General features: G+C 43.4%; 3 protein-coding genes and 1 long non-coding RNA gene across 4 annotated transcripts; 3 read left to right on the forward strand and 1 right to left on the reverse strand.

Moving 5' to 3' along the window:
• Positions 1-764: 764 nt before the first annotated feature.
• On the forward strand, positions 765-7,644 carry LOC120707041 (fimbrin-2-like). Its single transcript, XM_039991811.1, has 13 exons — positions 765-972; positions 1,077-1,600; positions 1,689-1,860; positions 2,647-2,685; positions 2,793-2,861; positions 2,963-3,079; positions 3,653-3,867; positions 4,646-4,801; positions 4,872-5,071; positions 5,533-5,693; positions 6,177-6,273; positions 6,619-6,710; positions 7,078-7,644. Exons 1-13 carry the CDS (start codon positions 886-888, stop codon positions 7,249-7,251), a joined length of 2,103 nt encoding a protein of 700 aa, XP_039847745.1. The 5' UTR covers positions 765-885; the 3' UTR covers positions 7,252-7,644.
• Positions 7,645-16,487: 8,843 nt separating this feature from the next.
• On the forward strand, positions 16,488-20,152 carry LOC120707043. The gene is made up of 2 exons (XR_005688757.1): positions 16,488-16,987; positions 19,632-20,152. It is a non-coding gene; the product is annotated as an uncharacterized LOC120707043 (long non-coding RNA).
• On the reverse strand, positions 17,240-18,782 carry LOC120707042 (putative nuclease HARBI1). The gene has a single exon (XM_039991812.1). It carries the CDS (start codon positions 18,687-18,689, stop codon positions 17,319-17,321), a length of 1,371 nt encoding a protein of 456 aa, XP_039847746.1. The 5' UTR covers positions 18,690-18,782; the 3' UTR covers positions 17,240-17,318.
• Positions 20,153-20,929: 777 nt separating the features above from the next.
• On the forward strand, positions 20,930-24,096 carry LOC120707044 (receptor protein kinase-like protein ZAR1). The gene is made up of 2 exons (XM_039991813.1): positions 20,930-22,542; positions 23,084-24,096. The coding sequence occupies exons 1-2, from the start codon at positions 21,066-21,068 to the stop codon at positions 23,731-23,733; spliced, it is 2,127 nt and encodes a 708-aa protein (XP_039847747.1). The 5' UTR covers positions 20,930-21,065; the 3' UTR covers positions 23,734-24,096.
• Positions 24,097-25,717: the final 1,621 nt, after the last annotated feature.

Raw genomic sequence — 25,717 nt, forward strand, 5'->3', positions numbered from 1 at the left:
CTCGGAACGGAGGCCGAACCAGCACCCGCTTGCTCGCAAGTCGCCAACTCGCCACCCGCGCGGCCGGGGACCGTACGATCCCGCCCCCCTCCCTCCATTCCCTAACAGCAACGGTCGGGACCAGCTGTCACCGCCCCGGAGCCTGGCCTCTCCCCGGTCCCCACCTGGCGCTCGTGCTGGCTAGTCACTGCCAACCCATTGGCCCACCGGGCAGTGACCAGCGAGCGCGAGGCCGCACCCGCAGGGGATTTGAATCGGCAACTGGGTACGCGAAAGGCAGGCTTTCCGTTACGACCCACCCTGCCGCATCATCATCATCCCCCACCCTTTATTTTGAACCAGCGGACGAACGCGCGCGCTCTCTCTCTCTGAGCTGCCGTGTTTGGTTTCTACATGAAATTTTTCGTGCACGTTTTTCGAGAAGAAAATATTGAGTACTAAATGAAGTTTATTTGCAAAAATTTTTCAGGGATGGGTGTAATTTTTCGAGAGAAATCTAATGACGGTAATTAATTAATTATTTACTACAGTGATACTACAGCACCATCCTCTACTCACGTGGTCAAAAACCTCATTAGATTCGTCTCGCGATTTATACGAGAGTTGTGAAGGTAGTTTTGTAATTAGACTTTATTTAATACTCTAAATTAGTGGTCACGGGGCCTAACACCCCAAGCCAAACACGGCGCTCTCTCTCTCTCCCTGAGCTGCCGCAAGCCGCAAGCCGGCAAAGGGAGAGAAGGCCCGCCCGCCCCCCCCCCACCCCCACCACACCACCCCGCTCCCACTCCACACTGTCAAGAGAGGGGGGAGGGCGAAGCGCCTCCGCGCCCGTCCCGATCCGCCCGCCCACCTAACGCCGGTCGCCGATCGGCCGCCGCCGCGATGGGGTTCGACGGGCTGGTGGTGGTGTCCGACCCCTACCTGCAGCGCCGCTTCACGCAGGCCGACCTCCGCGCGCTCCAGGCCCAGGTATTATTTCCCTCCGCCACACCACCATCTCGTCGCCAGAGCCCGGTCTCCGACCGTCACCTCGGCGGCACCGCACTGATTTTGCGGCTTTTGGTGTCTAACAGTATGCGGCGCTATGGGACGCGTCACCCAGCGGGAGGTTGCGGATGCGGGACCTCCCCGCCGCCATCTCCAGCCTCCGCGGCGCCACCGTCTCGGCCAAGGCCGACGCCGAGAAGGAGAACAACGCGCCAGAACCAGGCCCCGGCCCGGGCCTCACCGATGAGGAATGGGCCTCCGTGCTCAAAGCCGTCGCGCGCGCCGACGAGAGGCCGCACCAGGACGCCAGCTTCGAGCTCTTCCTCCGCGTCTACGCCGAGATGCAGCTTCGCCTAAAATCGGCCGGCGCCGGCGCCGGCGGGAAGAAGGCGGCCGGCGGCATCGCCCGCTCCTCGTCCTCCTCCGCCGTTGCCTTCCTCACGGCGGCCACCACCACGCTGCTGCACACCATCAGCGAGTCCGAGAAGGCGTCCTACGTCGGCCACATCAACGCATACCTCGCTGAGGATCCATTCCTTAAGAGCGCGCTCCCCATCGATCCGGCAACCGATCACATCTTCCACGTCACCAAGGATGGCGTCCTCCTATGGTGCGTTTCTGATGCACTTTGTGTGCCGTTCCGATCCAGTGATCTTCACTGCAGTCTGATTCTGCCTAGTTTTCGATGGTTCTTCCAGCAAGCTTATTAACTTGGCCGTACCGGGCACCATTGACGAGAGGGCCATCAACACCAAGAGGGTGCTCAATCTATGGGAGAAGAACGAGAATCATACACTTTGTCTCAACTCCGCCAAGGCTATCGGCTGCACTGTCGTCAACATCGGCACACAGGATCTCGCGGAAGGGAGGGTAAGATCTGAATCACCCCTTATTGTTTCTATGTGGCCAGCGATCATCGTGTTGCATATTTATGAGCTATGTTCGTCTTCGTTCATCAGAGTAGAGACATCATGAATGTTCGGCTTCGTTCCATTTTAGTTGTGTACTCTCTTTCAGAACTAGATGTGAGAACATACTAGTGTGAAGTCCATGTGATGTGCGGGACCTACCTGTTGCCAGTCTTTATGTTTTTTAGATTCATGTCCGTACCTCGGGCTTGCTGGTAGTTGACACTTGACCACCATGGCTCAATCATCTATATTAAGTTGGAGGAGTAACATATGGCCCCTTTGATGGTTCCTGTGGCTTTTTCTTATGCTAGTCATTACAAATTCAACATTGTTGAAACTTGTGTCCATCGTAACAAAGAATCAATCAATCTGTATTCTGCCACTTTATAATCGGTCTGACATGAAAGTTTTAGGGTCCTTCAAACTGCCATTAGATTCTCCTGCTAGTTGGTGCTAGGCACTTCATAATTGGTTTGACACTAAAGGTTTAGGGTCCTATAAGCCACCATTAGACTCTGCTGCAGGTTCAGTAACAATTGGCCTGTACCTTTCTGGTCTTTTGATTTTCATTGTAAGCTATGATCTGTCTGTGCATTGATGATTCACTTCATTTTACATCCTTTAAGATCAGATAACTGTCTGTAGAGGGCATTGCAGTGCATACTGTTCTATTTTATATGTTAAAAAACTCAAATAACTATCTTTTGTGATCTTATTGAACCTTTTTCTCTCTGTTTGCTTGTAGCCTCATCTTGTCCTGGGCTTAATTTCTCAAATAATCAAGGCAAGCTCTTCTCTTTTGTTATTATTTCCCTGATAATTTCTGTCGATAGGTGTTTGTTTGATGTAAAAAAACTGAATATGCTAACATTTTGTTTCAATAATGGCCAGATACAACTGTTGGCAGATGTTAACCTGAAAAGTACGCCTCAGTTGGTTGAATTAGTTGAGGACAGCAAGGTAGTGTTTAATTTCTCTTCATTCTACTATGCTTGAAGACTAATTTGGTCTGTTTCATGGGAAAAATAACTCACTCACAAAGCTTTAATTGATTATTGCAGGAGATGGAGGAGCTTATGAGCTTGTCTCCTGAAAAGATTCTATTAAGGTGGATGAACTTTCAACTGAAGAAGGGAGGCTTCCAGAGAACAGTAACAAACTTTTCATCGGATATAAAAGTATGCACATTTGATTGACAGACAGTCCAGTCCCTTTTTTTATTATCACAAAATATAGTATTGTATTTCCCGTTGATGAAATTTCTAGTATAGTATTTCTCGTTGCCTCTTAATGATGGAGAACCTGCCTCTGCCAAATGCCCAATACAAGCAAGTACAGAGAAAAATACCTCGTTCAGAAGCGGATACACTTATTTGAAATATCAAACTATCTCAACTAACATCAAAGGAAGTCGAAACCAATTATGTAGGATCATAATTGGCTCCTATGTCCTTGTCACTGTAGTTTGATTAGAAAACCCCAATATTGCATGACTGTAGTCATTGTACTTCAAGTAGAAACCCCAGAATGAGTTTCTACAATGCTGCAACATTTTCTAGTTGTGTCAATAACTGTATTTACTGAACATATTCCTCCCTGCTTGATGATATTTCCTGTTTCTTGAATTATGTCCTGTTATATTAAGAATGCTAAATGATAGATGTGCACAAACCTGTATATCAGTTTTTCTAGTTTCAACCATAGTTCAGCATGAAGCTCTTTTCTTTACATTTGGAACCTGAAAAATGCAGGACAGTGAAGCGTATGCTTGTCTATTGAATGTCCTGGCACCTGAGTGCAGTGCAAAACCATCCGCAATGTCAGTAAAAGATCTGCTTCATAGAGCAAGATTAGTCCTTGAGCATGCAGATAGGATGGGCTGCAAAAGATACCTGACTCCAAAAGACATAGTTGGTGGTTTACCAAATCTAAACCTTGCATTTGTGGCTCATATTTTCCAGAAAAGGTATGATTTATTTTATATAAATTATCAAAAATCTCATCATGTTTTTAATTTTATAAGAGTCATCTTTGTATTGATATTTTTCACATAGGGACATTAAATATATGCAATGATGTCTAAAAAGTAAAAACTGTGGTTAGCATGTGATACTTGCTACTACCCTGGCTATCATGTTGTAGTAATCATATGAAAATAATATTTATCAAACCAGTTTTGTTTTCATGGCATTATTTCTCTTTTACCTTTTCATTCACTAATATAACTACTTGGGTATCTCCTAGGAAAATTACCAACTCTAACTTATTTTATTCTGATTTAAAAGCAATGTCATTTTGCATAATTGACTTAAATTGAGTGTAATTCGTGCACAGATATGCCTCAAACTCTTCACACATATATATTATCTATAATTCTCAACAAGAAGTTAAATAGCATTCCTAATTTCATATCTCAGCGACAAGGTATGGTGTCTTGTTGAGAAATCTTTAGGCTGGGAGTTAATATGTCAACTGTATAAGAATATGTTGAAAAGATCGTAATGCATCTTTTTCCTGTTGCGTTTCCGTTTGATCGAACTGTGTGTGCATTTGTAGAAAAAAGAAAGTTATGTTTTTTCATTTACTATATTTAGCAGTGTTTGAATGGTTTGGGGTAGCCTGATTGTAAACAACCCATTTTCATCTTGAAACAAGTTTGGGGTAGCAGTGACAGTGGAGCTGAAATCGGCAGTAAACTACTTTCGTTTTCTAAATGCTTTCTCTCTATTCTCCTTTTATTGCAGAAATGGGTTGTCCAAACAAATGAAACAAGTTTCCTTTGTGGATGGACTCTCTGATGATGCTCAAGTTTCCAGGGAAGAAAGGTCATTCCGGCTGTGGATTAACAGCCTTGGAATTTCCACTTACATCAACAACGTATTTGAAGACCTTAGAAATGGGTAGGGCATATTTTCACCATCTTAATGATCAACCTGATTCTGTCTCTGATACTTCATCCTTGAATTGTAGATGGGTTCTCCTTGAGGTGATTGACAAGATTGCTCCTGGCTCAGTTAACTGGAAGATGGCAAATCGTCCGCCAATAAAACTACCGTTCAAGAAAGTTGAAAACTGCAACCAAGTTTTGAAGATCGGAAAAGAATTGAAGTTTTCCCTGGTGAATATTGCTGGAAATGATATTGTCCAAGGGAACAAGAAACTGATATTAGGTAAGTTACCAGTTACATAGATTATATCTCAGCAACATAGGGGTCCTGTAAAAGAGTGATTATATTGCTTTTGATTTTGCAATTAATTTGTAGGTGAATAAATGATCATAAACTGTGCCTGTACAAGTTTACTGTCAGTTTTCAGTTGCACTCATGAAGATAGAGCATGCCAATAAAACTACAATGTATGGATGTCACATAAACTGTGCCTGTACAAGTTCACTGTCAGTTTTCAGTTGCACTCATGAAGATAGAGCATGCCAAACTACAAAACTGTTTAATTATGATATTCACATTTGAAATTCTGCAATCCCTATCATTGGGAAGCATGGAATACAATGAATCTTTTTGTTCAGGTTTTATATGGCATGCATCTGATTTAGTTAGTTCCCCATTGAACATATAGCCTTTCTATTGCAACTTTTGATTGACCATATAATGAAATGGTACATTTATCCCAGCTTTTCTATGGCAATTGATGCGGTACAACATTCTTCAACTGCTGAAGAATCTTAGATTTCACTCAAATGGAAAAGAGATCACAGATATTGACATATTGGTATGGGCCAATAAAAAAGTAAAAGATTCTGGAAAGCACCAATCTTGTATGGAAAGTTTCAAGGTACATACCATTCAATATATTTCTTATTGTGCATCACTAATTCTTGATAATTGCATCATTAGTAGTAGTTAAGTTGCTTAGTTGTTTATTCTTTGATATGCCATCATATTATAAATTGTAGATAGTGAAATATGCAACTGTATAGCTTGTGCGCTTATCTAAGTGGTCATAAGGTGGATAAACTTCCGGAACTATTTTGAAAAGCTTCAAATAATTGCATCACTAGCAGTTAAGTTACTTAGCTGTTTACTCTTGATATGTAATCATATTATAGGTTAGTAAGTTAGTTGCTGTTAGTTAGTTAGTTGGTTAGTTACATTGCAATGCTATAATGCTGGCCTTGAAGGGCCAGTATTTATGTAGCTGATGTTACTATCAAGTCCAACAAGGCACAAAAATTGTATGATGGTTTCATGCTGAACGTTTTAACTACAACTGTCTATTGTTATGGTTCATGCATCAAATTACATTTACTAACTACAGGATAGAAGCCTTTCAAGTGGCACCTTTTTCCTTGACTTACTAAGTGGTGTGGAGCCTCGAGTTGTGAATTGGAGCCTTGTGACGAAAGGAGAAAAAGGTTCATCTCTTTCTCTTATGCTTCTGCAATTTTTGGATCTCTATATGTTCTCATTAACCCCATATTTCTGTTCATTTATTATGATATGGAATTAAGAATCTCCATCTCATGCAAAGTTAGCACACCCACATTGCTTAGGTTTCTACTTTTATCTTAATTACTACCTATTTATCGTACTTCTTGCATTCAGCTACTCTACTGGCATAGAAGCTACCTTTCACTGTCATTTTTGCTAGTTTTCCTGACAACAATGTCATGTCAAGTCACCAGATTAAATGAATGCATACCGTTCATGTTTGTCAAAGCCTGGTTCCTCAAAATTTTAATTTTCTTTTTCTGTAATAGACGAAGAGAAGCAAATGAATGCTTCATACATCATTTCCGTGGCTAGGAAGCTTGGTTGCTCCATTTTCTTGTTGCCAGAAGATATATTGGAGGTAATAAATTTGATTGAGTAAATTTAATCTGCCATTTTATTTTGTAATTTATAGATTTTTCTGATGAATTATTGTTTGTAGCAGCAATTAGATTGGTGTGTTACTGTAAAACATCCATTCGCATTCACTTTGGTTGGTGTGTCTCTTACTCTAAAATATCCATTTGCTGCATTCACAACTACTCTAATTTTCATTTATCAATTCAGGCTGGTTAGTGCTATTACAATTCAGGCAGACAGTGTTATCCCAAATTCAGTTCATGGTGTTGTCTGGAAACAACTCAATTCTTTAATAAAATATCCTAATTTCTCTTGTGATGTCAAGTTGGTTATGATCTGCAATATTGTTAATGTTTAACTTCTCTCAGGTGAACCAGAAAATGATGCTAACTCTGACAGCAAGCATCATGTACTGGTATTTGAAAAGGCCAACATCACATTCATTAGACTCTGAAAATGGGAGTTCATGTGAGACAAGCTCCATCACAACTTCAGACGATTCTGCATCTGAATCATCATTCGATGACAATGCAGCTAGATAGAAGTGCAAGGATCATGAAGCGAAATGATCCATCTTGTCTTTTTGAAAACTTGAAATACTCCTCGTCCCAGCGGCGGTGTTGACTGTGTTCTTGATTTGTTGCTGTAATTTTAAGAGCAAATGCATTCAAGACGGAGAGAAGGGAAGCGATAAAAAGCTTAAGGGTGTTTATTTGTGAGTTTTGTAGTGTGAAAATTTGATTGGGTGAGAGATTGTGTAACATCCTGTAAATATTGACACACGTAGCCTACATTTGTAAAATCATAGTGACAGTGAATTGCTAGAAATCCACAGAGTTTGGTTTTCTTGGGCATTTTTGCTTTGAAGGACAAGATACCGCCGGTTCTAGTTTCGGCTAGAACAAGTTGCGCACAATAAATCTGTGTTCTAATTAGGATGTTAAAACATTTAATAACATGCTTATTTAAAGAAAATAAACATAAGAACATGGAGATGCCGGACCCGTTTTGCATTCCAATTTGTGGTCATATACAGATTTGCACATGCTTTGTCCTCCAAATGTATTTCGTTCTAGATTTCAAATCTGTGGTCAAACATTCTATGTATTTGTGCTTTTAAAGTAAATATTTTCAATAAGTTACTGATGGTCAGGGTTTTAATACTTTTGGGGAAAGAACTTTGAGGAAATTATTAGGTACTGTGACCAAAGGAAGTACTGTATGTTCCTACAGCTCTCTGGGGTGTCCACAGTGTGGATTGAAAGTTGTTGTAAGTAATCTTCTTTATCACTTAGTTTGAAGGTATAGATTAAAGCCTGAAACAACTTGAATATCCAAGTTCACTAAAGCATGCTTAATGACACAAGCATCACTCTAGGCCCTTGGGCTTGACATGTGTTTAACAAGTTACAAGTACTTAGTGAAAGTGTCTGATGTTTTAGTTTGTCTTAGGTCAAACTTCTCTAAATTTCATCAATAAAATTGTTTCTATAAGCTGCAAAGAAACGGCTATTATTATTTATGAGTTGTGTCCATCCCATGATTTTTGGACGGGAAGATTATCGCCTGGTATTGCCTGCTAGCATCCTGTATAATTCCTCCACATAACCTTTGAAGCAGGGAAGAAGCCATTCCCTGCTCGATTGGAGGAAGAATATTCATTTGCTATTTAACTCATTTGTAATTTGACATGTGCCCCAGTCCAAAGGCGAGATCCTTCCTTGGAATGCAACAACTGCAGCTTTTTTTCCAATAACAAGACAACTGCAGCTTGAGCATGCAGTGCTCAGCTTCGTTGGTTAGTCCGCATCTAATGGAAGGATTAGCGAGACGACCTGACCTAACAAGAGCCTAAGTTGGAGTCACTTTTGAGTTAACTCCGGTCTGGTTTGCCCGCTAAACCGCTCTGGCGCATCTCTTGTTTCACGGTCTCACCTCGACACCTCCAGGCTGCGTGGGCAAATGAGGCTCTTGATTTCCAGGATTATTGAGAGCTAAGCGACAGGGCGAGTGCAGGCCCCTACTCGTACGTGTGAAAGGCTGACAACGGCTACTTCCAAGTACGGCGCGCTGGACCCCGTGGTACGCTCATTGTCGTTGTCGCTGCTCCCACGACCCCCACGGCCCGCCCGCGCCCGCGTGGTGATGGACGCACCACCTGTCTTTTTTTTTGTTTATTCCCTCTCACGTAGAACGGTAGAATACCTTGAATTAGATGAAATTAGCCGATTTCTTGACCAGCTGAAATCGTCCAAAGGAGCTCCTGCAATCCGTTCGTTAAACTTCTCACCCATGACAGAAGATGCCCGCGTGGCCGTGCCACCCACTCCTCCCTTCGCGGAGCCTTTTTGCCTGATTGGCTCGTCGCCCCTCGCCCCTAAAACCACATTTGTGTTATAAAACTTACGGACTCTATCCTAGAAGGAAAGGAGAAGGAGGAATCCTAATCCTAGTCCGTTTGTATGTGGGCTCTTACCGAAACTCTTAGGCCTTGGCAGGACTATATATACATGGGAGCTCTATGTTGTAATGACTAATATTCAGATGAATAAAGAATAGTCTCTCTATCTTGTGTCTACTTGTTCTACTTTTTTATATAGTGTGTGATCATGAGAGACGGAGAGGGGAAGGTCCTAACTGCTGACGACGAGTTTCTTAACACGTTATCAGCACGACAAGCTCTTTGTCGACATCGCCGTTGAAGCCACCGCCAATATTCGGCACCGACGCTCGTGCCGACGTCCCGCCGCAACTACTTCGACGACGTCGACATCCCCGACGTTGTTAGCGGAACAGATCTGCTACCTCTACCTGCTACTGATCTACACTGCATCGACATGTACCGTCGTCATCAAGCAGATAGATCTACGACAATGCCAAACGCCCTACGCGGTATGTATCTACTAATCACTGCCCTACGCGGCATGTGACGTAGATCAAATTGGCATCATCTACAAGGTATGAAACACATCTTGCAGATTGTTTTTGCTGACCATTGAGCTGGTTCATATATTATGTGCACATATATAGAATTATACATGAAGTGTGTATACTCGTACATAATCGAATCTACGAGTCATTATTGGTTTGCATGCCACCGGACCAGGAGTCCATGTCCCCGCACGTGTGGCCTGTGCGTAACGATAGCATCCTTTGCAGCAAAATTGTTTTGGACCCGCATGCCCAGGCACAGCTCCATGTTGTGATCCGAATCCACCTCCAGCATGGTTCATATGGGTCATACTCGGCTTGAAGCCATTGCCACACACCGATGCCCCCAGCTACATGGCTTGCACGCCATAAGCGGACTCATCGTGGTTGACAAGACGACGGATCGGATCGAAGACCATGATAAACTATGAAACAGTTTACACGCTGCGTTACTTGTGCATGCAGCACATGCCACCGTCTGCGAGTTGTTTGCATGTCTTGAGCGCCAGCAGAACAATAGACCAACGGTCACTACTTATTCTTACATTAACATGAAAGAAGGAAAATAAGACAGCATGCATACATAGATACGTACATGAATTTTCTGCATGCAACCATACCTACGAGTGTTGGCCTGGCAACCTGAACGCGCACTAATCCATCACTGCTCATCCCTGTAGCTACGATTGTATCTGTAGTGGATTTGAATCCGATAGCCATGCATAGGCGTCGGCTACACAGAAGGTAATAAGTGGCATCAATTATCTAACTCGGACAGAATTCTGAGTTACACAGGGTCCCAAACCAAAGAAGATTGGATTCAAATCCAACGTTATATATGCCTGTATCCATGGCCCATCTTGAATTTGGCCTGCACGCCTATCCAAGTATTAATGTATGAATAGTACGTCGCTACATTGGCAGACACACAGCACCCCTGTAGGTATGCACATCTACGCTTGAACGCGACACACTAGCATGGTGGTACATGCTACTATGGACGGATATTCACTTTATGTTTTTGGATATATGTTATGTGTTGATTTTTATGCTCTTTTAAATGCATTTATTTTCACACACTATGAATTATATACCATGTAAAATTTTGAATGATTCTACAAATATGGTAGAAGATATATGGGCTCTCTAAATCCTTCAGACCTTAGACTTATCACCTTTAAGAGACTCATATTTGTTTCTCCTAGCATAACGAATTTTTGGGATGAATGAATACTTGGTATTAATTCTGAAAATTTGCATATACCATAATCCTAAAAATGCTAGGATGCTTCTGAGAATACTTTACATAACCATCCACTACCTTTTTGCACCTTGCTACTTGTTTACATGTAGTAAACTTATATGCATATGGTCCAAGTTATGTTAATATGCACACCTTAACAGAAGAAAGATCCTGGAATTACTCTGAATAGTATATTATTTGTTATGGTCATTATTAAATCCATGTAGGATATTTTGCTACTACGAAGTGTAGTAAACTCAGGAAACATGTTTTCTGATTACTCTCTAGAATGAGTATATGACCGAGAAAAATAACAAATGCATTGTGGGAATCATTGCATGAGTAAAATCCCAAATTACAATTATAGATTATCATATTGCATAATGCTGCTCTATAAACAATAGCTTGAAGCTTCGTATTTAATGTCTAGAAGACAAGATGGTAAATAAGATTTTATCGATACATTTTATCGAAGAAATAGCTCTAGTGTATAGAATATCACAGAGCAATGTAATATATGAAATATTTAAATTTACCATCACTCAAATAGAAATTGAGTTGAATTTTTGGACAGCTTTATAAACCAGGATATTATCAGTTGCATTAACTTTGAATATATGACGTGCATATGTTACACTCCTTGAAGGCTTGTGACAATATATATCGTAACTCTTGGATTTAAAGCATGAAGCTACCGCTTGGGAAGTATAGAAGTTAAGACATGCGAGAATGTATATTGTTTAGAACATATAAAGTTTCTCTTGAAGAAGAACTTAAATCATGTGCTTATAAATTTGTTGTCTTAGAAAATCATATCCTGAAGTATTGATAGTAGTGATGGTGGTGCATTAAGTTTAAATTCCCGTTGAAATAAGTGGTTAATGGTTAATTTGTTAGCTTGAAGACTAATACAAAATCTTTAATATTCTTAGTTGCAATTGTTACTTGAAGTAATATGTACGAACTTCTCATGGAATAAATTAGATTTATATGTTTTACATATAAACAATTGCCTATTGCCTATCAAAATAAATTTTGCATTAGTTTTATCCATAATGAAGCCTTAGTTGACCATGAAGGTTATAGTTGTGTGTGCAATACTACCATGTAGGTTGAAGGAAGTTGAATTTCCAAGAAGCACATGAATAATAGGACTATTCTGGCATATTAACTGATCTTAGAAGGATCGATTTAGCCGAGAAATTGTATAATCCTAAGTAGTTAATATTTTAGCCCCAGAACTAGAAGTTATATATCCTACCCCCAAGTCTATTGTTGTACACCGAATACTACATTGGATATGTGAATTTCATGCCATAATCTATGAATACTAGAAGTATGATTGGATTCTATGAAGCATTAGAAGTGATTATTTATAGATGATGCATGAAGCAAATTACTACTTGAAGTACTTATGGTGTGAAAAGGGGAGAAATTTTAGGTAAAGGCATAAGAAAATATGGATAATATGTATTTAATAGGCATAGCCTTCCTAAATCAATCTTTAAGTGCATGTATTAGGACTTGAAGTTCTGCTCGTGTCCCTTTCGGCCGAGTTAACTTTCTCTACTGCACTAATTGCAAGTAAGCTTGTAGCTTTGCATTTTGTTGTTATCTATTATGTTAGACTGAATACTAACATTTCACATTACACACCTGCATGTGTATCTCATTGAGCTGCAACTATCTCCATACTTGCATTAATATTATTAGCATAGCAGCTATAGTTGTAGCTAGTAGCTACTTTTGTACTTCCCTAGTAATTGAATTGGCTAGCTAGCATGCTAAGTCTATATGGTTCTCGTTGAACTAATTTGCTTTCAATGCATCGTATGCATAAGTAATAGATTGGTCTAGGGCCAAGCATCCTAAGATCAGGGGGAGTAAGTTATTGCTCAATGGATACTAACCCATTTGATGGGATGAATAATTGTGGAATTAAGATGGTGGATAACACATTTATGAAGATTTGGGATTTATGAAGAAAATGCATTAAGGGAATTTTGCATCAATGGCAATTAGAAAATTCTAGAAGAAATTCTATGTGAATTTAAATTTTGCGTACTCTATACTTTTGAATTATATGATCCATTTTTTTATGTATGAGTACTTGGATCATTTTTTGGCTAAATAATAAAGAAGCTAGACAATGAAATAGTTTTGTAAACTATGATATGTGCGGATCAGGGGGAGAACATCCCTAAGTTTTGCAAGAAGGAATGCTGAACATTTTTAAGTGCACTTTATGTATTCTAGCTCATTGCATTTAATGAATAATAACCCCCATGTTTAAATATGTGCGTGAATATTTCCCATAAAATTTAATCATAGCATACATGAATGGGCCTCCACTTGTAGTTGGAGATATATGAATTTGAATTATTTTAAGCCCATGATAGGGGATATTTTTTGAAGTATGCTATTAAAGATCTAATATTGGCATTAGGGGGAGAGAAAGCCTATTTTGAATGCCAAATATTATTTCCATAGAAGGAAAATGATCTTAAGTATCACGCACTAAGTCATACAATAGTTTGACTAATGCTCTTATGAAGCATGAAGCAGAGCATATGCCAGATATTTTTAAAATGAGAGGAGTAACTTGAAGTTATAATACAGAAGTTATGTTTACTAGTAGTAAACTAAATGTCGTGTACTATCTAGCTAAAATCTATGGGGACGCCTGTGGGTTCTAGTTTAGTGTATACTTGTTAAATAAAAATGAAATGAAACTCCTCCATTCTCATGAAGAGAACACCTCATGAAGAATGTTAAGCATCTCGTGAAGAGAATCATCATGAAGATGAAATCCAACATACTAAGTGCGCACATCATTAGTGTTGGATATGCAGAACAACATATCATCTCTTGTTTGGGAAATGACAAATAGATAGAATAATCTCACATTGTGAGAATATTGGGACAAAATAATAGTTGTCGACAACGCTACCTCTATAATTGCAAATGTTTCTCTTATGAGAATCCGGATCCGGAAAACAAAGTCCATGGCAAAATCGCCTGTAGCGATTATATCGGGTCAATGAAGAAAGCAATTGAGGTTGAATCTCCTATTTAGAAGAAATAAAAGTTTTGCTATATCTCTGGCAAATGAAATGAATGAATATAATATATGCAGTTAATAAATGAATTATGAAGATCCATATAGTTCCAGAAGAATATAAATCGCAACATATGGAATAAAATCTCATACATAAGTATTAAAGTCTAAGATATATATTCCTGAATGGATATTCATGTCTCAAGAAGAGCATGTCCTAGAAGGAATACAATCATCGAATGACTCTATAGCGAATAATGCTATATCATTATGTATATCACATAGTAATCTCCTGTGAAGTAGAGATGTATCTCCTAAAAGAGAGTTATTAATTTACTAAAGAATAAAAGTATATCCTTGATGGAATTAATCCATGAAGGATTTACCAGTCGATTCTTGAATAAGCACCATTCATCCCTGAAGTGAATATAGACCCGAGAAAAAGAAAATGAGGAAATTCTAAACACCATGAAGGTGTCGTACAAACACTTAGAAAGTGTATATTGTAAAGCTAGCGACAAAGTGTTGATATCCTCAAAATACCATAGAAGGTATAAGAATAATGGTGGTTTTGGCAAATTGAATTATACCCTAAATGCCGAATGCAAGGCTGGATTTATTATTTAGTGATACAAACAAAATCTCGTAGATTTGAGCATGTAATTCAAAATTCCGAAGGTTTATAAGTATTTAAACTTGTATAAGTTTAGTACACTATCTAGAAGATATTAAATATTAATTTATTTACCCCCATAATCCTCTTAAAGGATTTATTATCCTGAAGGATAACAATATATTTGTTTTGCACAACTAAAAGTGGTAATTATGCATGAAGCATATTGCTCTTATTTATACCCATATAATTCATAGAAGAATTATGAGCCAACTTTTTGAAAGATAAGTATTATGGTACTGCATATCATTAAATAAGCACACATTTATGAGAAGTGTGGTTTGAACAATGAAGTTTAAAGTTTGGCTTTATGAGGGGGAGCATATTTTATTGAATCTACCTTGAAGGTAAACCACTAGAATTATAAAGATCAAGTAGACCACATTTGCTAAAATGCTGAAGTTTATGCATGCATTATGAAGATCAATATCTATTCACGAATAATAGAATATCCTGAAGAATATATGACCAAGAAGGTTAAACGTTGTACTCTTTTTCCCTATGTGAGTTTTTACTTGAAGGTTTCTCACAAAAGGTTTTTAATGAGGCAACATGTGCAATACAATTAACGAATGCGATGTACTCTTTTCTCCAAGAACCGTTTTTTCCCACTGGGTTTTCGGATGGAGTTTTTGATGAGGCCTGTGCATATCGTGGTAATCGCCCAAGGGGGAGTGTTATAAAACTTACGGACACTATCCTAGAAGGAAAGGAGAAGGAGGAATCCTAATCCTAGTCCGTTTGTATGTGGGCTCTTACCGAAACTCTTAGGCCTTGGCAGGACTATATATACATGGGAGCTCTATGTTGTAATGACTAATATTCAGATGAATAAAGAATAGTCTCCCTATCTTGTGTCTACTTGTTCTACTTTTTTATATAGTGTGTGATCATGAGAGACGGAGAGGGGAAGGTCCTAACCGCTGACGACGAGTTTCTTAACAGTTTGATCGCTCAACAACGACCACGGACGGGACGTCATCGTCGTTGCGGTACAACACCGTTGGGAACCCACTTACCGATTAACTACGCCGTAGCCGTCGTAGGGCGGGCAACGGGCGATCATTATGGCTAACAGACTCATTTGTAACGTGCCAAACTCAACTCAATCGTGCCGTGCCGTGGACCGTGGTGTATGGCTCAATGTACGGAGGGACCGGCCTGCTGGCTAATTTGACATTCGCTGGCCGCGCACAACGGGCAAACGGGCCCACAGTTTCCCTTCCCACCAAACTTGTACCACGGCCAAATTGGTTCCCTTGATAAGTTGATATAGTACTGATATTGTACCGTGCATGTTTTCAGCTCACAAAATATATTTCTGATGTATGCATACCAAGCAACCAGCAACAATTTATGCACGACGCTACGCTTAATCCAACTGGTATTTGGCAATTTGTTGTCGGGGATTGCCCTTCTTGCTAGTGCAGGTGAATGTGTGAATTTAAAATCTGCCAGTATTTGTAAGTTTTGTTCAAAAAAACATCAGTGACAAGTAAAACCAAGGGTAATCTTCTTTTTTCTTCCCTTTTGTGTATCCTTGTCAATTTTCTGTAGACATAACTGTCGAGTGGACTAAGAAAACATTCTAGTACCTGCACAACAAAGATTTGCAGGGAGTAATCAATCCAAAAATAGCCCTCAAAAATAATTTCCTATGATCATAGAGCGTGACAGCACATCTGAAACGGGGGCCTCCAAGAACCTACCCGTTTGTTCCCATTCCCATCTCCATCTCCCTCGCAACTCAAGAGTGCCTTCCCATCATAGAGCATGGCCAATAAGAGCGACAAGCGGCTTGGCTCTTCCACTGTTTATGGCCAATAAGAGCATCCACAGTGTATAGCACCTCATGTAGTGCTAAGATCTGACACGTAAACTTTTTCTTGAACTATCTCATTCCGCTCCAGTGTAAAGAAATTGTGTGAACGTGCTAAGGTGGGTCCTACCGCACTAAAATATCTGATCTCTTCCCCAGACCGTCCGTTCCTTCCCGCGGATTCCGCCCGGCCTGCTGTTCCTTCCCGCGGAGACTGCGAGGACTATTCTTCCCCTTTCCGATCTATCCACCAAATCTTCTCCCTCGCCATCTTCGGCTGCCCATGAAATTGGGCAACGGCTACTCCTTGCAAGCAGAAGAAGAGAGGTGATTGGGGGTGAGGAGAAGAAGATGAGAGTGACTGCGATGCTCTTCTAGCAGATCCGGAGTTCCGAACGACACGAGATCGATGGGAGGTTTCATGGCAGGTTGTTGCCGTGGACGCCGCCGGGCTCGTCAGCGGCAGCATGGTGGGTCACGCACAGCTGCAAGGGATCCGGTTGTGTGCCTCGGTTCCCGCGTCTCTGGATCTTAGATGCATCTCCATCGAATAGGTAAATGGTCACGTATACTACTTGCTTTTTTCTTTGTTTTTTTCCTGATTGGCCTAGGACAAGCAGTATGGAGGGGTCGTAGGAGGTCGGAGCAACATGCTTGTCAATTTTGTGCAAAATAAAGTAAATCTAGTCAGTAAATCTAGTTATTTCTCGTGATCCATATATGGGGAATAAATTCCTTATTGCTTTTCAGTAGATAGGCAAATAGATTTTTACATTGCTTCTTACTGCTAATATATGGGCTTAAAAAGTAAGGTTACAACTAAAAGTGTTCCAAATGCTAAACATTGGGCATACTATTAATTTAGCAGTAAAAACTAAAATAGGCTCATTCACCACGAAATCCTTGCCATATGTGCTCCACCAAGTCAGCCTTGAGTTGATGATGCTTTTCCCTATCATGAATGGCATCATTTGCTTGCAGTACCCTGGAGAATTCATGAATTGGCCCATGATTGAACCCCGCTAAAGGCTGAGACCTCCCCTGTTCGTAGTGCTCATCTTCATCACGTACGTTATACTCCTCAGTGTCATTGAACCGAACCACATAGGAATCCCTTTCATCTTCTACTATCATGTTGTGAAGTATAATACATGCATACATAATGTCTGCAAGTGTTTCCTGTTTCCAAAAGCGTACAGGGCCTCGCAATATTGCAAAACGAGCTTGTAGAACCCCGAATGCCCTTTCAACATCTTTTCTTGCTGCTTCTTGCTTTTTTGCAAATAATTTGTGTTTCTCACTATAAGGCAATGATATTGTCTTGACAAAAGATGCCCATTCAGGATAAATGCCGTTAGCTAAATAGTATCCCATATTGTACTGGTTGCCATTCACTGTAAACAGGACCTTTGGAGCACTTCCTTGTAATGTGGTTGTGAATAATGGCGACTGGTTCAAGACATTAAGGTCATTATTTGAACCAGGAACTCCAAAAAATGCATGCCATATCCATAAGTCATGTGAGGCAACAGCTTCAAGCATAATTGTCGGTACTTTATAATCACCCCTAGTGTATTGGCCTTTCCAAGCAACTGGACAATTTTCCCAATGCCAATGCATACAATCAAGACTGCCTAGCATTCCAGGAAAGCCACGCACTGCACCAACGCGGAGTAATCTTCTAGTGTCTTCTTCATTGGGCCTTCTTAGATATTCTTTACCAAAGTTCTCTCTAATACCTCTTACAAATTCGGTCAAACACTCTATGGTGGTGGTTTCAACAATCCGTAGACCTTCATCTAGTAGATCAGCAGGGCTACCATAGACTAACATTCTCATAGCTGCAGTGCACTTAAGTAGAGGTGAAAAACCAAGCTTGCCAAAGGCATCTTTCCTTTGGCGAAAATATGGAGACCACTCACCAAGGGTGTATACAATATGCTCGAACAGATGCCTTCTCATCCTGTACCTTCGCCGGAACTGAGTGTCAGTGTATACTGGGTTGTTGCAGAAGTAGTCAGCTTCTAGTCTCCTGTTTGCATCTTCTCTATTCCGGTCTATATACCTACGATGGAACTGATGGGAATTTCCAAACAGATCCATTTCAGCCTCAGCTTCAATTTCAGCTTCATTTTCCGCTTCAAGCTCAGCTTCAATCTCAGCTTCGAGTGGGTCATTTGTAAACTCCCACATAAGCTTCTCAAGGTCACACTCGCTACTAGAACTATCTGAGTTTTGGAGCTGGGATGTAGACATTGCTGAAGGGGGTGTTGCTTGCTGCTCTCAACCTTCAGCCTTTTATATGCTGGTGCAACCTATTCCAACAGCTAGTTTCCCAACGGCTAGTTTTACAACGGTTAGTTGGTCATACTTTTTTTATGCCACATCAACTAGTTAGAGAATGCTATTCACAACAGAATTATTCAATGTACTTATTCAAGAGATCAACCGTTGCCTTCTTTTCTGTAGCATCTGCTGCTTTTGCCACCGCTGCTGCCTTCACTTGTGTTGCTTCATGATACAATTTCATCTTCTCAGTTTTGAGGCTTTCTAAAGTCAAATCTGATGTGAGCTTCTTCTCTTTGCTTTTCATTCTAGCTTTTGCCTGCTTCTGCCCTTCCGACCGAGATTTCTCACTTGGGCTTGCCTCCTCACTCTCTTGGTTGGAAGAAGATGTGTAAGCCCCAGATGCATTGTTCTTCAGTCTCTTGCTTGAGGTCATGTCTTGGTTCTCTTTTCTTTTTGCCCATTTTTGTTGATCCTTCATTGCTCTCCACCAGTAATCCAATGTGAATGGTTTATTACCTTTGGATTACCGTTTGTAAACTACATGTGCGTTGGCCATAACTTGGTCATCAGATTCTCCACTAGCACGAGCTCTCATCATTCTGACCCAACACCCATTGAAATGAACCACCAACTTGTTGGTCTTTGTCCAGTGGGTCTTGCATTGTGGAACTTTTCTTCTTTGATCTTCTGGGACATTGCTATTGAATTCTGCCACTATGTTCTTCCAAAAATTTTCACCTTTCTGTGAATTCCCCTTAACTGAATCATTGGAATGATGCAGCCATGAACTGATTAGCTTCAAATTTTCTTCTTCAGTCCAATTCATACGCCCTCCTTTCTTTTCTTCGCCTTCACTATTGTCACTCCACTCTTGATTGCTGAAATCTTCATTCATTTGTGGTGCTGTAGACATTGGGGAGGCTGGACTTGAGCTGTCAGCACCAAGAACAAAAGGCATTGACTCAACTGGTGATGAAGACCGAACTCCTTCAACTGCAGCTCCTCTTCCAAACACTCCATTGGGAGAAAGGTTGAAGTTGCCTTCATATGGATTACCTAGATTGTAAGGGTTGAAATTTGGAGGGAAGCCATAAGGGTTGAAATTTGGAGGGAATTGAGACTGGAATTGTTGGTTGAGTTGGGGTGCAAAGTTTGTGGCAAACAGTGATTGTGGGTTCCTTGGGGTGGACTGACTGCTTGTGTTTGGCTCCACGGGAGGTGAGGAGTTTCAAGGATTGAAGCCAGATGTATGATCCATGGTGTTTTTTTTTCATGTAATTTCTTCTATTTGAAGTGGTTGGGTCAAATGAGCTACGGCCGACTGCTATTTGTAGAAGCAGCAGTACCCTTGTGCAACGGCTACCTCCTCCCAACGCTCCCAACGGTCATGTAATAAATATATTATTCACTGTTGAGTCACTATTGAAGAATAATAGTTTATTGTTGGAACCGGGTGCAAAAACAGGCACCCCTTCCGAGCTTTAATCGATGGCACCCTTCCTCTCCGGTGTATAGTCAGGGTGCTAGGCTAAAAAGATTCTCTAGGCACCCTCAAAAAGTGCACACTGGAGTTGCCCTAACAGTGGATGAACAGTGGATGAGCTATGCAATGGAAGCGGCGACAAGCTCGGCGCTCTCTCTCTCCTCCAGCTCGGTCGGGCAGCTGACGTGTTGAGCGTTTCGCCCCTTGCTGTACCTGCCCTAACGGAGAATGCCGACAGGGAAACTGCGGTTGCAGTGCCGCACGGCCCTCGAGGTCAGGTCCAAACCGGACTAGGAATAGAATAGTCACACCTAATTTTGTTAGGAGATTTCCGGCAGCAAAACCAAACCAAGCACGCTAAAAAAATCGTCCCCATTCTAGGCCGTGTTTGATTTGCCTTGATTTTTTTTAATTTGACCACTAATTAAAGATATTAAATAAAGTCTAATTACAAAACTACCTCCACAACTATGGTACTGTAACAGTACTGTATCTAACGAGACTTTTGACCGTACGATTGCCGGATAATTAGTCGTGGTTACTATAGCATCACTGTAGCCAATCATGATAAAACTTGACTCATTAGATTCGTCTCGAAAAGTTACACCTATACGCGAAAAAATTTCGCAAATAAATTTTATTTAATACTCATACATATATTCATCTTTTTATGAAATTTTTTTCATAATATAAACCAAACATGGCCCTGGCGAGTCGCGAGTCGCGACCGCACCAGTAGCTCAGTCATCAGTGAAGCCTCCCCCACCAGCAGCGCCTCCGTCCATCGCTCTGCACACTCCTCGCAGAGAGGAGGCCCAGTCCCCCACCCGCTCGCCACCCAACGCGGCGGGCGCGTCGCCATGGCGCTCCGTCTCCTCCTGCTCCCCCTGCTCCTCCTCGCCGCCGCCGACGCGCTCACGCCGGACGGCCAGGCGCTGCTGGCGTTCAAGGCGGCCGTCGTCGAGGACCCCACGGGCGCGCTCGCCAACTGGGACGCCACCGCCGCGGACCCCTGCGCCTGGAACGGCGTCGCCTGCTCCTCCTCCCCCGCCGACGCCACCCAGCCCCGCCGCGTCGTCGCGCTCTCGCTCCCCAAGAAGCGCCTCCTTGCGGCGCTCCCGGCGGCGCCGCTCCCTTCCTCGCTGCGCCACCTCAACCTCCGCAGCAACCGCCTCTTCGGCCCCGTCCCGCCCGAGCTCGTCTCCGCCGCGCCCGCGCTCCAGAGCCTCGTCCTCTACGGGAACGCGCTCGACGGCCCGCTCCCCGACGAGCTCGGGTCCCTTCCCTTCCTCCAGATCCTCGACCTCTCCTCCAACGCCCTCAACGGCTCCCTCCCGCCCTCGATCCTCAAATGCCGCCACCTCCGCGCGCTCGCGCTCGCGCGGAACAACCTCACGGGCCCGCTCCCCGCCGGCTTCGGCGCCCAGCTCTCCGCGCTGGAGCGCCTCGACCTCTCCTTCAACGGCTTCTCCGGCGCCATCCCGGAGGACATGGGGAACCTCTCCAGGCTCCAGGGGACGGTCGACCTCTCGCACAACCACTTCTCCGGCCCAATCCCGCCGAGCCTCGGGAGGCTCCCCGAGAAGGTTTACATCGATCTCACCTACAACAACCTCTCCGGCCCGATCCCGCAGAACGGGGCGCTCGAGAACCGGGGGCCCACGGCGTTCGTCGGCAACCCAGGCCTCTGCGGGCCGCCGCTCAAGAACCCCTGCTCGCCGGACGCCATGCCGTCGTCCAACCCGCCCCTGCCCAACGAAGGGGACTCGTCCGCGGCCGGTGGCGGCAAGGGGAAGGGCAAAGGGCTGGGGAAGATTGCCATTGTGGCCATCGTGCTGAGTGATGTGGTGGGGATTTTGATCATTGCACTCCTCTTCTTCTACTGCTACTGGAGGGCTGTTTCATCCAAGGACAGGAAGGAACACAATGCGGCTGCCGGTTCTAAGGGGTCCAGGTGCGGAAAGGATTGTGGATGTTTCAGTAGGGATGAGTCCGGGACTTCATCCGAGCACGCCGAGCAGTACGATCTCGTGGCCTTGGACCAGCAAGTGCGGTTTGATCTGGATGAGCTGCTCAAGGCTTCAGCTTTTGTGCTGGGGAAGAGTGGGATTGGGATCGTGTATAAGGTGGTTCTTGAGGACGGGCTCACCATGGCCGTCCGGCGGCTTGGGGAGGGGGGATTGCAGAGGTTTAAGGAATTTCAGACCGAGGTTGAGGCTATTGGCAAGGTCTGGCATCCCAACATTGTTACCTTGAGAGCCTACTACTGGTCTTTTGATGAGAAGCTGCTGATATATGATTACATTCCTAACGGCAGCCTCTCTGCAGCAATTCATGGTATGTATTCTGTTCGGCAACTCACACTGATGAGATTTAACAATGACTTGGCAGTGTCCTCTTCCATTGATTCTACTGTTTCAAGAACAAGTAGTTATATATTTTCTTTCTTATCGTAGTTGTGTTTGTCAGGATCCTAGTATTGCCCGATTCCTAATTTAGTGCAATAGCTGCAGTATGATGGAAAATTGGTACGCGCTTGGCCGAATTTTCAATTGTTTTGTTTTTTGTGATGGTAGTATGTCAAGATTCTGGAATTCAGTTCATACCAACTCCTTTATTTCTATAGGCTTGGAAGAGCTATTGTCTTTTTGTATAAGTTTGGTACAGTTTGGAATCTGGTATCTGTCAAAGGTTGACTTTCTGATATAACCTGTATAGATGTTTTCTTTACTCCGAAATTGAAGATCGTGTGTTACTAATTGGAATAAAGATTGCTGGACTATGTTTTGAACTTGTAGTAGGACATGTGTGGTTGTTTTGAGCTAGTGTCGTGGGTGTTTGCTGACTGCCAGCTCTGGCAAATTGCTATGGCTTTCAGGTAAACCTGGGACGATGATATTCACGCCATTGCCATGGGAGGCCCGATTGAACATCGTGAAGGGAGTCGCCAAGGGGATGTCTTTCTTGCATGAGTTCAGCCCCAAAAAGTATGTCCATGGGGACTTGAGGCCGAACAACGTTCTCCTTGGAACAAACATGGAGCCATACATCTCAGACTTCGGCCTCGGGCGGCTTGCAAACATCGCTGGAACATCACCTTTCACGCAATCAGATCGAGTCGGTCTAGAAAAGGCCCAGAGCCAACAATCAGATGCCTCAGTGAGCCCTCTCATGAGCAAAGGGTCATGCTACCAAGCGCCCGAAGCACTGAAGACGCTGAAACCATCGCAGAAATGGGACGTCTACTCCTACGGTGTGGTCTTGCTTGAAATGATCACTGGCAGATCGCCTGCGGTTCTCTTGGAGACCATGCAGATGGATCTCGTCCAGTGGGTCCAGTTCTGCATTGAGGACAAGAAACCATCTGCCGACGTGCTCGATCCTTTCCTTGCCCGGGACTCGGAATGGGAGGATGAGATGATCGCAGTGCTGAAAGTCGCCCTCGCTTGTGTTCAGGCCAATCCTGAGAGGAGGCCATCGATGAGGCATGTAGCGGAGACCTTGGAGCGCCTTAATGGGTCAAGCTAGAAATTGCTATACCAACAACTGGTGGTGATTTTGGATGGATACGACCATTGTACAGCTCAATTGTGGCACAAAGATTAGGGGAGGAGGGCATGAAGCTGCACTAGCGTACTCCGGTATGTAACATTATCATTTCCATAGTGCCACAGATTGTACTGGCTGTTACATGTTAGGTAGTAGCTAGCTCAGATAACTAGTTTGCTGTATTTGAGATGGGACTTCCTTGTGCTTGCTCAGTAGTCACATTGTGGGGGCGAGTTAGTTTAACTCTTTTTAATCTTTGCTCTCTGTTATGAGTGAACAACATCTTGTAGTGGCATATGAATCTTGCTTGACCATTTGGGCCGTGCTTGTTATGTGTTTGAATCTTGCTCAGTAGTCAGGGGGGAATATTATGGAAAGAGCTAAAGTGATAGTGGATAAACGTGGTATTCCACAGGTGATATGCTTCCTTTTGATCCCCAACAAAAGGTTTTGCATGGGCCTTTTCCCATGGAAAGCCATGTGGCACCGGCTTGCATTTCTAGCATGAAAGGGCTATGCGATCTGGCTGGCCGCTGGCATGCTCTGCTCACTCTTTGGTTGGGACTGCTACTGGTCTTCGGTGTCCCTTTCCTACTGAAGACAGGCCTTGTGCGTTCGCATGGCAGTTACAGTTTCTGTGACCAGACCAGCGATTCTATTATACGTCCAGCATCACCACACCACCAGTGACTCAGTGAGCAGTGATCACGCGGAGGATAACCATAATCTGATGGTGCTGGTGCAGTGTGGAATGGTGGTGGCTGCGGCCGCTGTCGGCCGGAGTTTGTTGTGGATGTGGGCCGTGGAACGTGCCATGCATCATGAATGGAAGGCACTGCAGCCTGGTCCTGCTTGTACTCGGTTGGGTGTTGCATTGCATTCACTGATTCCCACCAAAAATCGGTTGGGTGTAGCACAGCTGAGCACAGCCATTGATGCTACCACTGCCATACGGATTGCGGAGTCCGTTGACCTTCATCATATATCAAAAGATTTAGCGCCATTTTTACTGACTATTGTTTTTCTTTTTTTAACCAAAAATCAAAAGATTGCCCTAACCATGTCCGTAGTTCAACTTTGTAGTAAGCCCTCGTTTGGCAGTTTGTAGCAAGCCCTCGTTTGGCAGGGCTCCTCCTTCGGACTCCTCCATAGGAGCTGGAGCCGTTTTGGAGGAGTGGACTTCTCTATTTTTCGCAGTTTCGGAGGAGTGGGCTTCTTTATTTTTTTACTATAAACGGTTCCTTATACAAAATGTTGGGTAGAGCTTCTCGTGGAGCCGGAGCTAGGTAGAATTCAAACTGGATCTAAATGAGATGGATAATAAGGACACCTAGCATGAGTACATGAGTGCACCGTGGGCACGGCCGGTGGCCAGATCCACGTTGGAGTTGGCCGGATCCGCTCGGATAGCGGTCGGATCTGTGCTCTTCGAGCATTCCTGGTGATGGCTTCTTCGTCGTCAGCGGGGACTTGGCGGCAACGCTCGCCCCCCGGCATAGTGGTGGCATCATCGTCCCGGCGGCCTGACGCCGGTCCTGGCTATAGCTCGTCGGTTGTCGGTCGGCTTCCTCTCCCGCAAGAGGGGTCGTAGGCCCCCCTGCCAAGCGGCTTTTCCTCCGTCGCGTCTTGCGGCATGAGGGTGCTCCAGGCCCGGCTCCAGTGGCCACCGACTGTGAGGTGCGGGTGGCCGGCAAGGTCTTTGCGGAGGTGCTTCGGCGGCGTTGTGGTGGCGTGGCCGGCAGTGGCTTGCTCGGGTGCATGTCAACGGCACTGTGGTGGTGTCCTAACTGTAGCCAAGCGTAGGTGGGTTATATTAGCTGCGCCATGATGGCTTAGCTGACTGTATTAGCCCCTTCTTCGCAACGCCGGGTCCGTGGGTTGGCTATGCTCTAACCGCTTCATCGTAGATAGGCCGGTTGAAGTTAAGATGAAAGTCTGGATGGCGACGTCTACGGGTGTCTGC

The sequence above is a fragment of the Panicum virgatum genome, chromosome 5K (genome assembly GCF_016808335.1).
Source record: "Panicum virgatum strain AP13 chromosome 5K, P.virgatum_v5, whole genome shotgun sequence".
Classification (NCBI taxonomy): Eukaryota; Viridiplantae; Streptophyta; class Magnoliopsida; order Poales; family Poaceae; genus Panicum; species Panicum virgatum.

What these genes read in the sequence shown, in the direction of transcription:
- LOC120707042 (XM_039991812.1), bottom strand. Translation starts at nt 18,689, where the DNA reads ATGTCTACATCCCAGCTCCAAAACTCAGATAGTTCTAGTAGCGAGTGT.
- LOC120707041 (XM_039991811.1), top strand. Translation starts at nt 886, where the DNA reads ATGGGGTTCGACGGGCTGGTGGTGGTGTCCGACCCCTACCTGCAGCGC. An exon ending in ACTTTTCATCGGATATAAAA is followed by an intron (nt 3,080 to 3,652) that starts GTATGCACATTT and finishes TGAAAAATGCAG; the next exon opens with GACAGTGAAGCGTATGCTTG. An exon ending in TTTGAAGACCTTAGAAATGG is followed by an intron (nt 4,802 to 4,871) that starts GTAGGGCATATT and finishes CTTGAATTGTAG; the next exon opens with ATGGGTTCTCCTTGAGGTGA.
- LOC120707044 (XM_039991813.1), top strand. Translation starts at nt 21,066, where the DNA reads ATGGCGCTCCGTCTCCTCCTGCTCCCCCTGCTCCTCCTCGCCGCCGCC. An exon ending in CCTCTCTGCAGCAATTCATG is followed by an intron (nt 22,543 to 23,083) that starts GTATGTATTCTG and finishes TATGGCTTTCAG; the next exon opens with GTAAACCTGGGACGATGATA.